Genomic DNA, 15,516 nt, shown 5'->3' with positions numbered 1-15,516 from the left:
AAGCATGTCTTAATAAACTGCATTTGACGATTTAAGGGTAAAGGAATCAGAGTCAGGCAGATGAGGTTTCTTTTTAAATACACCAGGGTTAGAAAATGAAGGGGAGAGGCTTGGCACAGAATATCTTTGGCTTTGCCAAAACCTGAAACATTTAGGAAAAAAAATAGTTGAAATTATTTGCCAACATCCAAATATGGTTTGTTTCTCCAATACATAAAAATTATGATATTAACTCTTCCTAAAATCAACTCCAGTAGTTAACTATAGGAAAATCACAACAGAGAATTTCTTAGATGAGAAAAAAAAAAGGTGTATGAGAATGCAATACGTTGCTGCTGACTAATCTTTGGCTGGGTCTAACTTAAAGATTCTGTCTCCTTGAACTTCTGAGTTTAGATTTGGAGTAGAACATTAGCAGAGAATTTATTTCACTCTTTTACATACTGTTTAGGTGGTGGGGTTGGTAAACAGAAAATTTACAAGGAGAGGGCTCCCCAAGGCCAATCTGATTCATTGGAAATACAAAGGTGAAGACAATTATTGAACCTCATTCTAGTATTCACGTCAGTGATAGACAACCCAAGCCGGCTGTGCCGATAAACGAGAGGAGGGGCAGAAAGTGCCTCATGGTCATCTTTACATGCTACAACTGGGCCATAGCTAAGAAGCAAAAGAAATCATCTCTATAAATGGCCAATAACCGTGAAAAGTTACTCAACTGCATTACTAATCATAAGACATACTAAAGTGAAATAATGAAATTGTATATTCATCAATTATTTTCACCTCTCAGGTTGGCAGAGATTACAAAGATTGATAGAAACTAGTCTGGGGAAGGTATAAAGAAATAGCATTTTCCTGTAATAACTTCTTGTTATAACTTTTCTGCAGAGAGAAATATGACAAAATTCAACAAAAGATCCCACAATTCCACTTCTAGAAATTTATCATAGAGCAATGAAGATGTACTCTGATATGTAAGCATAGGAATATTCATTGAATATGTTGTAATGGGAAAATCATGAGAAACTCAAAAGTCTGACAATAGGAGGTTGGTTGCATGTGACATGAAATATTCATAAGATAGCCATTAACAGTGATATTGTATCAACTCTTTATTAGGAAAATAAACTCCTAATTTGTTTTTTAAAAAGTGATCTTGTAGAACATATACCAAAATGGGATAATGTTCATGATGTATTCGTTAAGTGAAACACAGCAAGCTAAAACACCATAGTAAAAGATGATTACACTAAAATATGTATAATGAAGACAATCCTCTCACACCTTTGCTCTCTTTCTCTTGGAGGGCTCAAGTACTCAGTTCTTCAACACTGTCCTTATACCAGCTCATCGTGATCTCAACCAGACTCATGGCTTTAAATACTATATTTAAGCTACAACTACCAAATGAATATCTCTAGTCCAGATCTCTTGCTGTACTCCAAAGCCATCAATCCAAATCTCCACTTGCATACAAAATATCTCCAACTTAACATGTCCAAACCAGATGCCCAAGCTGTTGGTCTCCATAAAACCTGCTTCTACCAGAGTCTACCTCATCTCAATTAATGCCAACTCCATACTTTGAGATACTCACCCAAAAACCTTTGGAATCACCTCACTCCACACTAGTTTTTATACCTCCCACTCAATCTACTGGCAAGTTCTGCCGGCTCTCCTTTCACAATATGCCCAGAACCTGACCTTTTCTCTGCCTTCACTTCTATCACTCCAGTCCAAAGCAACAGTATGGCTCATCTGGGTTAAAATAACCCAGTGTCCCTGTTTTAACTCTCTCCCCTTATTGTCGGTTCTCTCTGTTCAAACTTCTCCACTTATTGTCCATTCTATAAACAGCAACCAGAGAGATTATATTAAAACATAAGTTAGAACACATGATTCTTCTGCAGAAAACCCCTAAATGACTTCCTATCTCACTCCAAATAAAAACCAACTCATCCAAGGGCCTACAAGGCCCCACCGGATCTAGCCAAACTTTAGCATTATGACCACCTTCCACCAATCTCCCCCTTGCTCATTCTACTTCAGCTATGCTTGCCTCCTTGTTATTTCTTAGACCTCATAACCATCACTTGTTGTTCCTTCTGCCCAAGATGCCCTACCCCAAAATATCCACATGGCTCATTTTCTCACTGTCTTTAGAATTTTCCTCATGTCAAAATGAGTCTTCCTTAAATGCTCTATTTAAAATGGGAACACCTCTCTTATTCTCCTCTCCTCTTCCTTTCTCCTCACTATGTCTTCCCTATTCCTCTTTTCTTGCTGTACTCCTTGATAGCATTTGTTAACATCTACGACACTACACAATTTACTGATTTACTTTACTTATTTTCTGGGTCCTCCTCCTACCCCAAGTGGAACATAAGCTCCACAGGGGAAGGATTTCTGTTTATTTGAGTCACTACCATATTCCCAGTGCCTGGAACAGTGCCTGATATATATAGCAGGTACTCCATGAATAATCACTGAACGAATGATAAAGACATGTACTAAAGTGAGCAGTAGTTGTCACTGAATGGTAGAATTTAGGGTGATTTTTTTTGTTTCTTCTTTTATGCCTATATTATTTTTTTAAATAGACTATTTCTTAGAGTAGTTTTAAGGTCACAGAAAAATTGAGCAGAAAGTATAGAGAGTTCTTACATAAGCTCTGCCTCCACACACTCACAGCCTCCCCTACTATCAACATACTCTACCAGAGTGGCACGTTTGTTACAATCAATAAACCTACACTGGCACATCATTATCACCCAAAGTCCACAGTTTACATTATGGTTCATTCTTAGTGTTGTACATTCTATGGGTTTGGACTAATGTATAAGGCCCATTAACTAGTGGACTAATGTACCCACCATCATAGTATCACACAGAATAGTTTCACTGCCCTGAAAATCCTCTGTGCTCCACCAATTCATCCCTTCTTCCCCCCAACTCCTGCCAACCACTGATCTTTTACTATCTCCATAGTTTTGCCTTTCCAAGACTGTCATATCTTTGGAGTCATACAGTATGTCACTTTTCAGATTGGCTTCTTTCACTTAGTAATATGTATTCAAGTTTCCTCCATGTCTTTCATGGCTTGATAGCTCATTTCTTTTTAGCCCTAAATAATATTCCTTTGTCTGAATGTACCACAGTTTATCCACTCACCTACTGAAAGACATCTTTGTTGATCCAAGTTTCAGCAATTATTAATAAAGCTGCTATAAACATTCATATGCAGGTATTTATGTGGACATCAGTTTCCAACTCATTTGGGTAAATATGAAGGAGCACAATTGCTGCATCTTATGGTAAGAGTATGTTTAGTTTCAGAAGAAACTGCCAAACTGTCTTCCAAAGTGGCTGTATCATTTTGCATTCCCACCAGCAATAAATGAAAGTTCCTGTTCCTCCACATCCTCATCAGCATTTGGTGTTGTCAGTGTTCTGGATTTTGGCCATTCTAATAGATGTGTAAGGGTATCTCGTTATTGTTTTAATTTGATGTGGAGCATGTTTTCATATGCTTATTTGCCATCTGTATATCTTTGGTGAGGTGTCTGATTATATCTTTTGCTCATTTTTTAGTCAGATTGTTCATTCTCTTATTTTTGAGTTTTTAGAGTGCTGTGTATATTTTGGGTAATAGACCTTTATCAGATATGTCTTTTGCAAATATTTTCTCCCAGTCTGTGGCTTGTCTTCTTATTGTCTTGAGATTATTTTTACAATTGAATAAAAATTCCACATTTTAAAATATATATCATAAGTCATATGCCAAATGAGTACTAAATTATTTCAACTTACAGCTCTATACATAACAGCTACGTTTTATTGGTTATATCACTGAGTGTGCACACGAATCAACATAACCTGAATCTATATTACTGGATATCCTCCTGTGCATCTTAACTTTTTTTAATATACACTTTAAAATAAATATATCCATTGCTGGGGTTCCTCATTCCTTGTAGCCCATGCCACGTCTCAGTTTTTACAGGCACAGCAAAAGCAAATGCTTTATTCCTAGACAAAGCGTCTGTCCTGAGTCCCAACTTCCTAAATGGTGAACTAAACAGCGGCATCCTCTCTCTCTTTGCCTTGAGTTGAAAGTGCCCCAAGCAGGTGTTGCAGACTGTCATGCCTTTGGCCCAATTCTGCTCTGCAGAACTAAGCAGGACTGCCTTGCCGGAAGTTTCCCTGGCCCCAAAGAAATCAGCCACCAAGGGGCCACCTCAACTGAAGAGTATTCAGAGTTCACACTCACAGAAGCCCCAAAGCTTCCAATCCAATGCTCTGTGATCAAAATGCCAAGGGGCCAAAGAGCCCCAAAAGCCAAAAGTTTGTCCTCCCTTGCAGATATTCCAACCCCTCAAAATTTTCAGTTTCATGATCTTTTCCTTGCTTCTACTAAGCCCTGCCAAAAGGTGAGAGGAAGACAGATGGCATCTGCGCTACTCTGGCAGAGACTTTTTCTACCATCCTTGACTGCTTCTCATGGAAAAAGATTATTATTGAGGGTCCTTAAGCATGTTTCTTACTCTGCCTGGACCTCAGCTTCCACGTCTGTCAACTGGAGATAAAGTTGTCTTCCTTTCAAGTCTATTACGAAGACTAGAAATGAAATGTGTAAAACATCTTAACTACTCAACAAAGCTGCTGTTGTTTTCCCATTGTTCATTCTACTTACATTTCTCAGTGAACTCCCTGGCCCTCTGTTCATCCCTGTCTGGACTCTCAAGTCCATGTTGCACCCCAAGACTCTTTCTTCAGAGGATACATGTAGGAGGGCAGGATATTCATTCCGTAAACTTGGTTTATGTAAATAACATCTCTTAGGAAATGAGCTGTCCCAATTTCCGGTGCCTGGTTAAATAAGTGGGGAAAATAAGGCCTAGATCTGATGTCACACATCGAGTCTCTTCAGCAGAATTAATCTGAGGACTGATTTCTATTCTAATTTTGTAGTTTCTAGGAAACGTTTTACTGTTACAGTTATAGAATGTTAGAGATGAAAGGGAACTGAAGCTCAGAGACGTCGCCTACCTCCAGCCACAGCAATTTTCCCTGTACCACTCAGTTACGCTCACTACCCATACTCGCTACATTGCTCTGATTTACCATAGTATAATAATTAAACTCCTACTTTCCTAGCCACTTAACTCCAAGGTGTAGCTGGGTTGTACAGATCTGGCCCTGGAGTGACTGGGCAGGCACAAGCTGGAGGGTGGGGCCTGCAGAGTGTGAAGAGGACAAAAATGCCCCACACTTTCACTACCTTCTCTTAACGCCCTTGATGTTGCTGCCAGTGTAGCCTCTGAGATCCCCTCATCATAATTTTGAAAATTGTAATGTTAACTTATTTCTTTTTTAAAAATTGTTGAAAGATACCATTTTTGGAGACTATTCCCCCTCTATCTCTGCCTATCTACATTTTTGATGTATCCCCTTTTCTACTTTGGTGATATGTTCATTTATAATCAAGAGAAATATTTAGAGATTGGTTAGCAATTTTCCCCTCAATCTAGGCAGCGTGAATGACACAGAATCTCTCCAAGAGAGAACCACACTGTGTAACAGAATGGGCAATCTAGACAACCAAGACAAGGCTTAAAGACTCCGCTCTGAAATTACTTATTCCTGTTTATCTGTATTTATATGACAAGCCATATACTGAGGCTTAGTTTCTCATCTGTAAATGGGGACAATAATATCAAACTTATAGGATTATTGATATTGTAACACTTTGCTATTGATAAGCCCCATAAATCACACAAATATCATCTGTGATTTTAGTTTTACTTAATTCTGACAGAATTAATGAAGATAATAGGCACGTTATTTGGTAGACAAGGCTGGACACCACCAGCAGAAAGCCAACATGGCCTTAAGAACAGCTTTTGACCCCACATCCAATTGAATGTTGCGCCATGAGGATGGAGGAATTTTTGCATTCTTAGCAAAAACGCAGTGATACTGTAAAGATTGTGATCACTACTAATGAAATGTTTGCAGAGGGTAAACACCTTCAAACTGTTAGCAAATCAAACACCACAATGGCAGAAGGTCACCTGGTATTTGAAAGACAAACTAAATGGTAATTACAGGAAACCAATTAGGAGATTAACAAACCCAAAGTGATTTAATGTCATTTAAGTACTATTTAAAAGTCAGAATTTTTAATTCAGAAGATAGGAACCTTGGAAATTCTCTACCTAAATCTTCCCAGGGGCCCAGAGTTGTGAAGTGATTTGCCCAAGGTCACACAAAAATTTCGAATGAGAATCTCTAGATAGTTCCAAGTGATATTTCAGCTCTTATATTTAAAAAAGTTTAACCAAAATGTTGCTCTATACGATAAGATACTAACTGTCCAGTGTTTATTAAGATCCATGCATTATGGAGAGCATTTTAAATCCATCATCTCATTGTTTCCTTTCAACAACCCAATGAGGTGGGAACTGCTGTGTTTCCCATTTAAGAGGTGAAGAAACTGAGGCTCTAGAGGTCAGTAAACAGGCTCAAAGCCACAGAACTGGTAGGCGGCAGAGTCAGGCTTCAAATCCAGGTCTGACTCCACAGCTGGAGCTCTTTGCATTATCTTTCCTTTTATTTCCAGTCTTTGCAAAGATCACTTATTAAAGATACTAGAGCAACTAACTAACTTGCTTTTTCACAAAAAAAACAGAGTCATCTTAGGGTGGAGCCTTTCTGATGCATTATCGCTGAGCCTAAAATGCAATCCCCAGCAAGGTCCATGGGCACTTTTCCCATCTTGACTCCTATTCTGAGCTATTGTTTTCTATAGAGCTTTAGCAAGACCTTTCAAAAACACATCAAGGCGACAGACAAGACACAGCCCTCCCCAGACACAGGAATATCCATTATGTTTCTACAAATATTGTGAGAAAGAAAATTCAGGACAAAGAGTCCCCCTGGTGGGGGTACACACAGGACATACTACTACCATCTCATAGCTGCATGAACAGAGCAAGACCCTTACCCTCACCTGTAAAATGAGGCAAGGCTTTGAAAGGAGAAAATGAAATAATTTGAATATCCTTTGAAAAGTTATGAAAATAAATCATGAACAAATATTTATAGAATATATCATTCTGTTAAAAAATAATATAGAGTAGAGGAACCTACTATGTACCAACACAGTCCTTGCCTTCAAGGAGTTGACAAGCTAGGTGGTAAAGCAAATGTAACTAGATATAGGAAAAAACAAACCAACCAAATGAGACGTCCGGGTTTTTCTCCCTATTATTTTCAGGTAACAAGTAATCTTGGCATAATCATATTTGTAACAAAGCATTTCTTTTGCCTTTTGAATTTTTTTCTTCGGATAAACTTCTAATTTTAAATTGTGTCTATATTTTACTGGCTTAAAATATGGGTCTGGATATCTATTGCTATAATCCCAAAACTAAGCAGCTTAAAACAACAATCACTTCTTCATTATTCTTCACAGCTCTAGGGGTTGACTAGGCTCTTAGGTGATTGCAGGTACTGGAATCAGTTCAAAGGCTTCCTCACTCACCAGACTGGTGAGGCCACAGTGATACTGGCTGTGGACTGGGAACTCAGCTAGGGCTCTTGTGCAGAACAGCTATACATGGCCTCCCCATGTGGCTTCCCAATATGTATTCCCTGCTTCTTCATGGCACGTTGCCTGGATTCCAAAAGCAAGCACCCCAAGAAATCCATGTAGCAGCCAGATCACTTTTTATGATCCAGCATCAGAAGTCACATAGCATCACTTTGGTTGTTGTCACAGACCCACCCAGATTCAAGAGGAGTGAATATCATTCCTTCCTCTCAACCGAAGGAGTGTCAAGGTCATATTGGAAGAAGAGAAGATAATGGGAGATCATGCTGCAGGCATCTTGGAAAATATAATCTATGACAGGGCATAATAAGCAGAATTCAAAGGTCCGTTATACCATGATGAAAATTTGTTAAATATATGTGCATATGAGCAAAAGGAGTATACAAAAAACCAAAGTCACTATCAGACCACTGTATTGGGATAAAAGAGTCATGCCATTTTCTCAAGTGTCTGTTTTGCTCACTCATCACCTCAGATTGTCTGTGTTCTCAGGTGCGGCCAGGCTAAAGGACTCAGATGGGGAATAAAGAAACATAAGCTCTCATGGTGGTTTGGGGCCCTAATGGAAGATTAAGAGGTTAAGCCTTTGTTCTTTAGGTGACAGGAGGCCAAAGACATCCACTGAGAAGGTCAGTCTGTGTGAGGAAGTGTTTTAGCAAGACACATCCTAAACTGGGTGGGGAATGGCAGCCCTTTGGGGTAAAGATAGTAGCTCAGACTCCTTTGTGATCAACCGATTGCAGAGGTGTGAGGGCCCAAAGAAGGGTGAGCAAGAAGAAAGGAAGTAGGGGAAGTCCAAGACGTTCCACAGAAAGAAGGAACGGGATTTGGAGACTGAAGAGTTGTGCAGTGAGATGGAGCATGCGGAGCCAAGGCCAACTCCAAGTTTGCTGGCCCAGGGTAACTGGGAGCTTCTGTGAATAACTCACTGACCTAAATGGGAAAGTCAAGGAAGGCCAGGGAGCAAGTTTCAGGGCAAAAGATGGGAAATTTATTCTTTTTTTTTTTCACACGGTCCTTTTCTAATGAGTTTCAAAGACACAGGCATAGAGATGTGTTTGCTAATCCATGCTAACCTCGCTCGAGACATCAACTCTTCATTTTCAAAATTGTTGTGCCTTTGTGCCTTTTTCTCTCAGTCAACATTTTCTGGTATACTCCTCATTGAATAATTTCTACTTGTATTTCATGTTTCAGCTTAAAAACCCCTTGTGTGGGGAAGGAAGCCTTTCCTTGCTCCGAGACGAAATTAGATTCTCCTGTTATCTGCACATACAGCACGCTGCAAGGCTCCTTCACAGCATTTAGCACGCTCGGCATTATTTAAGCATTTGTAAGAGATGTTTCAGCCAGTTTTCCTCGCTAGAACGTGACTCCACTGGGAAGGAACTGCATCCACCGTGTCTCCCTTGGTATCTCCAGTGCCACCCACTTCGCCTGGCACGTGGTAGGTGCTCAGTAGCTGTTGCCTGAGTGACTGACCAGCTCTGCCTTCTGAGTTCCTTGGGCTAGCTTTTGCCAATTTAAATACCTCTAGGATAGGAAGGTCAAAGGACAGGAGGCCAAGTGGTGAGGACTGTGGAAATGACAGCATGAGCCCATCGAAAGCATTCAAATTCCCATTAAAAACAAAACAGCAACAAAACAAAAAACAATACTGTGTACTGAATAAAACATCGTCTCGCTTGCCTCCAGCTCACAGACAATCTTCCAACTCAGATACAACTTGCGTTCTCCCAGGCAGAATTGTGCCCTATATTAGGAAAGAGTGGATCACTAACCATTCACGGCCAATGGCTGCTCTTCCAGAGTGCACTCAGACTTAATACAGGGACCTTCATTATCACTGTTCTAATGCGAATTCTAAACATCAGCAAAGGAGGCTATTTAAATCCTGTTCCCTTATGTCGTATACCGCCTGCTTCTACCATCCTCTTCCATTCACTAATGTAGGACCTATTGAGAAACTTAGGCATCACCCACTTCAACCCATTCATTTTACAAAAGAAGAAAACAGGGCAAATGACTTACCTGACACGTCACACACAACCAATTCTCAGAGATGTGGCGATACCTGATAAGAACTCCAACTCACCTAATGCGGTCCAGTTCCTTCCCCAGGGCACCACAGCATCTGCAATGAGGCTCAAGGTGACCTTTGGAACTGAAACACTATGGAAATACTAGATACAGAAATAATTTGCATCATGTATCTCTTCTAATACACAATATAAATATGCATATGAATAAACATTCTCACACATCACTTTTCTTTAATTCTGGGCATGACCCAGACAGGGATCCAAAACTGATCCCTTGCTAATGAGGAACAACTAAAAGGCAAAGATTTAATGATAGAAATTGTTTATAGTTTGCCATAAATAATGCAATAATGGAATATTTATTGATCCCGGGTTCAGTAGCTCAAATGAGTGATGGGCTGGGAAATGCCTGCCACTTTCCGAAGCCTTCTGCACAAACACAATCCACCCTATTAACAGAATGTGCTAAAGCACAGAGCCAAAAATTGACTGAGCTATCTGGACACTCCAGGCTGACTCATTTGCAAGATGGTTCTTTTCTTAGATTCCCAGGATAGAGGAGACATAATATTAGTTTTTGTACATTAAAAAAGAAATGATGTGACCTTGCTTCCTGTTACTGCTGTCAAGCTGAGGGAAACAGAGAGGTGTCAAAATGGCTTGAAATTTAAGTTCATTTAGGACCCATCTGTCTTACCAAGTGCCAGGACTCTTCCTCTGAAGACCCTCGGAATCCCTGGGCAAGGTGCTTTGTTTGCATTTTAATTTCCTTGGAGCTCTAGAAAAGACCCAAATCTACAGCCTTGGCGCCTCTTCCCCTCCCCCACACCTCCTTGGTGCAAGGACTGAACAGAACCCACTTTGCCGCCTCCATTTAATCACAGAATGACGATATTTCAACATAACAGAAGGGCTGTTTGTGCTTTCTCTTTTACTGCATTTTTATGGAGAGCAATATATTGTCTTCCTTTCCTCCCCTGATACTGTAACAATCTTTCCTAAATTAAATATGTAACAAATTTCTTATACGGCTTTATTCCCAGGCTCTTTTTAAACCATCATTAAATATCTTCATGCTGTTTGACAGTTATTCCTCATCAGCGTGTTACCTCAGACACCGCCTGGTGTAGACAGAGGTTTATAGTGTGCAGAGACAAAGGAAGAGCGCTGAGGAGCTGAGGTAGTGGCTGGACTCTCCCATGGGAGGTAGGGACAGGCAGAGTCTGGTCAGCACGGGGTGAGAGCCAGGGAACCAGAGAGGTCCACACTTGAGGAACAGAGTTCATCCTATTCGTCTTTGTATTCCCAGGACCTAACTCTGTTCCAGGCGCAGCGAAGTTCTCTGGAGATATTTGGTGGAAAGAAAAGGGGGCAAGGGAGGAGAAGGATATGGGAGAAAAGGTAAAGGAGGAAAATGGAGGGGGAGGGGAAGAGGCTAAAGGTTGGGAAATGTTCGGTGGCGAAAGAAGACAGATGGAAGGCACCAGACCAGAGAGAGATTTGGAGACGTCTTCATTCATTGATTTGGTCCAAGACCAGATGTGCATAATCATGACAAAGTGCCTTCTCAAGGACTGCAGAGAATGACAGTCTGCAGAACAGCCCCCGCGGCCTGAGACGATGCTCTGCAGTGGACACAGGCAGCTGTGACCAAGGAGCATTGCAGCAGGCGAGAAGGTGGCCTCAAGGGGAAAGGCGCAGGGCTGAGCCTCACTGCCAAAGGCAGTGGTCATGGGATGGGGGAAACGGCCATGATAATCTGGGAGGAAATTATATGGGCTGAGAAAGAAATACACCTAACTTTTCTAATAGTTGTAACTGTCTAGATTTATTGATCACATTACTGAGCTTATCTGAAAGACAAGGAAACAAACTGGGATTAGATGCCACCTATAGTCATAGCTGCTGTGTGTCATCTCTAATTTGCAACCATTCTCTTTGACACATAGTCTTGGTGTTGAGCAAGAATTGGCAAGACTTCTAAGTGCCTAATTCATATGACTTTTGCAGATATGTGGACCTCATCTAATGCACCATTAATAAGAACCAACCTGGATACTTGAGTTAGATTTAAGTCCTTTAGGTAACAAAATTGTGTAGGATAGTACTATTTTGGCACTTTTTATTTTGGGTGTCAATCCAGACATGTAAATGAATGCAAAATCAATCACAGAAGAGAGAAGCAATACTTTGATCAATTTTTAGTGAACAATCTAATTTGGTCAGTATTTCTTGGCAATCACGTATAGCCCACAGGGTTATTTCCTGAGTTAGACTTCCCAACAGGTTCTGATATTGTACATTGTAAACGGTAATGGTCTGTTTATAATAGAATGAGCTGTCACCTGTGGAGTTTTCTCAGCTCTTTGATGGTTCTAGGAAGCAGCTTGGAATAGAGAAAATACCTTACTAGAAGTCAATAGAGCTGATTCTACTTCAGGCTTTCCCACTAACTCATTTTAAATGTGATCTTGGACAAATCCCTTCATCTGTCCAGGCCTCAGTTTCCTTATCTGTAAAATGGAAGAGCTAGACCAGATGATCTTCAAGAACTCTTCCAACTCTAGCATCCTTAGATCCAGACACAAAATAAGGAGCAACATTAAAACCCACAATCAAAGCCCGGGAGGCTTAGAAAAGGGATTGTCTTGTAAGATCTCTACTCCTCTGCCTTGGAATTCATGGCATTGGCCAACATTATGATAGTAATCACTGCTTCCCATAATTATGCAACACAGGTGCTCAAGAAGACAGCCTTTGACATCTGAAGACTTAGAGCAGAATGGGAATGCAGGCAAACAAGAGTTCAACAACACCCTGACCTTTATCCACTCCGTTCTGCCTCAACCAGTAGTAAGCAGTGGGACAAGGAGGCAGGAGGCTAAAGATGGCACAAGAAACACAGAAAACAGAAGGCAGAGCACAACCAAGGCACATTTTTTTGGTTTGTTTAGCTCCATTTTTTTTAAGTAATTTTAGTCTTACGAAAGTCTTGCAAAAAGAGTACAGAGAGTTTGCTTAGACCTTTCACCCAGCTTCCCCTGATGTTAACATCTTGCGCAACCATAGTACAACTATCAAAACTAAGAAATTAGCACTGGCACAATAATATTTACTAACCCACATTTTATTCAGATTCCAGTTTTTCCACTAATGTCCTTTTCTGTTCCAAGATCCAAACCCAAAGGCCTGATTTTAATTGGGGCAATTTAAGATTGTCTCTGCACATAACAAAACACATAGAGTTCTTAAGTCATAGGATCCCCTACAAATTAAGCTCCATGACAGCCAAGAAAGGCTTGGTCAATCTTGTTTACCTCTGTAATCCCAAGCCTGGGCACAGTGCCTGGAACATAGAGGCTCATAGTGTTGAATGAATGAGTGGATGACTAAGAGACCGGTTAGCTCACCTTACCTTCATTTTTATAGATAGAAGCCAACATGCCCAGTTTCACAGTCTTCCTCTAAATATTTCATTTTCCCCTAATTCCTGAATTCTCTTGGTTACTCCAATATTTTCATATAGCATGGTTTTGCTTGAATTAGATTTGAACTATTGAGAATTCTGGAGACACAGATGGCAATCCCTCTACTAACTACCTCCTGCCCCAACCCACAAAGTTAGGCCAAATACCCTTACTTGTGCTCCCTTAAGCACATTTCATCACCATACTTATTATACTATCTCATAATTAACTATGCAGTCTAGAATAAACTTCTGAGTGAGAGTTTTTTCATCTGATTACACTAATTACCTGACAGATGTTAGGTATTTAGTAAACACTAGTTGAGTAAATGCATGGTAACCTTTCATCAGTATACCAACATTACCTATACACCAACATTAAACATATAAAATTCTTTAAATTAGCATCATTGATGCTAATAATTAGAAAACGAAGAAAAATTGTTCAGTGGAATATATCATGAAATTTCCGTTCTATGCCTTATGAAAAAATTGAATTTGGGGTCCATGTTCTCCAGCAAACTCATGAGAAAGTTTATTCTATAACCAACTAAGGTCTCTGATGTTTCTTTTTTCTTCAAGACATGTTTCTGACTTAAAACAAGTATATTTCTGTTTTTTTACATGTTTGGTAGATTTGTCCACTAAAGAGAGCAAGAGCTGGTTTATTTTGACTGTGGGCCTAGAGTACTTAAAGCACTGCCACACGCTATATGCTAGTCAATAAAAAACTGTCCTGGGTGTGATCAAAGAGAGTAGAGACTATGAAAGCCGTTCACTGCCATGCTTCCACTGCGTTATGACTACTTCTTCCGACCATCATTCACTCTCGCACGCAGTGACTCATCCAAACCCACATCCTTCTCTCTGACAGGTACCAATGCCCTCCTGGCTTGACCTACTGAGAGGCAGGGCCGCATGGTGGAAGTAAAGGTCTTTAAAGAGTCTTAGATCAGCCAGCTTGTGGGCAGGACAGAGCTCTGAGTAATCAAAGATAATTCATTCTACATAAATGTGTATACACACTGTAAGCAAGTCTGTCTACAAACACAAAACAAACCACATCCTTGTAGAAGAACAGAGTTAAGAAGGCCCTTGTAGAGAATAACACAGTGGACTAGGGAGGTAAAGTGGCTCAGCTAAGCCCACACTACTAGAGCCCCAGTTAGCAGTCTAAGTATTTCAGAATGTAAATCGTTGGATTGATGCTTCTAAAAATCACTGCTTCAAAACTGGATGCCAAAGGTGGCAGCAGCAGGTATCACAAATCAGATCATGTTGTTCCCTTGCTTGAAGCCTTTTAATGGATTCGGATTGTGCTCAGGGGGCCAGGTTCATGGGCATGATTTACAAGTGCCATGGTGCTCTGAGCCCTGCTTGCACTCCAGCCTCATCTCTCATCATCCCTCTGGTACTCTGCAGTCTCCCGTCCCACTGTCCTAATGACAGTGGTTCTCTGATGCCTGGTCCACATTCCATGTTATCTTCAGACCCTTTTCCCACTGCTAGGCCCCTGTCAAACCCCACCCTCTATGCTCCCCAACTTACCCTATGATTCCCTACATTAGACTGTGTAGCTTCATGTTGAAATTAGTCTATTTCCTCCACAAAATAATAAATAGCTTGAGAGCAGCAATCACGTCCATATGATGCATTGCTTTATTCCCAGGACCTTGTACAGTGCCTGGTGCATTATAAGGAATAAATAAATATTTTGTCAGTGAATGAATACATTTAAAGAAGGAAATAAACATTCCTGTTAGTTATCTGCAAGTAATAACTAAATTTCTCAATAACACCATTTTCGCCCATAGGAAAATAACACTAGATAAGTCTAAAACCAAACAATATGGTATTTTATAAGGGTTGGTCTGCTATAAATAGAAAATCAGTTATCATCGTTATAATTATTTCTAAGCACCACACTGTATCTATGCTGTTTAATCAATTAGGCTAAAAAAACTATATCTACCCACTCTATTCCCTGCCAAATGATATTCAGAATGCAATTTCAACATGCTGGGTCCTTAGAGCTCTGATCTACTAATTTTGGATTTGCAGTCATTTCCGTTATAGTTAAAAGAGAGTGCTTTCAATTTCTCGCCCCTGGGTACCGGCACCCAGACAATGTGCCATTGGAGCCCGTAAACCTTCTTGCTAACTCTCGGAGTAAGCAGCCTGTGCCACTCAGTATCTGCATTCTTTCTGCTCTAAAGATTTCCCATATAGACTGTTTTATAGCGCAGTGGCATTCTATACATATAAAAGAGTTAAGCTTTTATTCTTGTAATATTCCAGAGTTTTTCTGAGGGGATCACGTGACAATAAATCTGTCTTTCCTACAAGTATTTACATCTCTTGTCTTCTGCATGTGAGTCAATGATTGCCTT

At 40.3% G+C, this 15,516-nt stretch overlaps 1 protein-coding gene across 15 annotated transcripts in view; it reads right to left on the bottom strand.

Annotated features, from left to right (window-relative positions):
• The window catches only part of LOC103552777 (uncharacterized), an 87,930-nt gene that overhangs the window by 63,883 nt on the left and 8,531 nt on the right, over nucleotides 1-15,516 (bottom strand). For all 15 annotated transcript variants that reach the window (XR_011529089.1, XR_011529084.1, XR_011529086.1 and 12 more), the window contains one exon: nucleotides 9,714-9,752. Coding sequence is in view for 2 of the 15 variants with exons in the window: in XM_070582398.1 (XP_070438499.1) it covers nucleotides 9,714-9,752 (39 nt within the window). In the remaining 13 variants the exon portion in view is untranslated. The remainder of the gene's footprint in view (nucleotides 1-9,713; nucleotides 9,753-15,516) is intronic.

The sequence above is a fragment of the Equus przewalskii genome, chromosome 18 (genome assembly GCF_037783145.1).
Source record: "Equus przewalskii isolate Varuska chromosome 18, EquPr2, whole genome shotgun sequence".
Lineage (NCBI taxonomy): Eukaryota > Metazoa > Chordata > Mammalia > Perissodactyla > Equidae > Equus > Equus przewalskii.
This window is presented reverse-complemented; position numbering and strand designations above follow the sequence as displayed.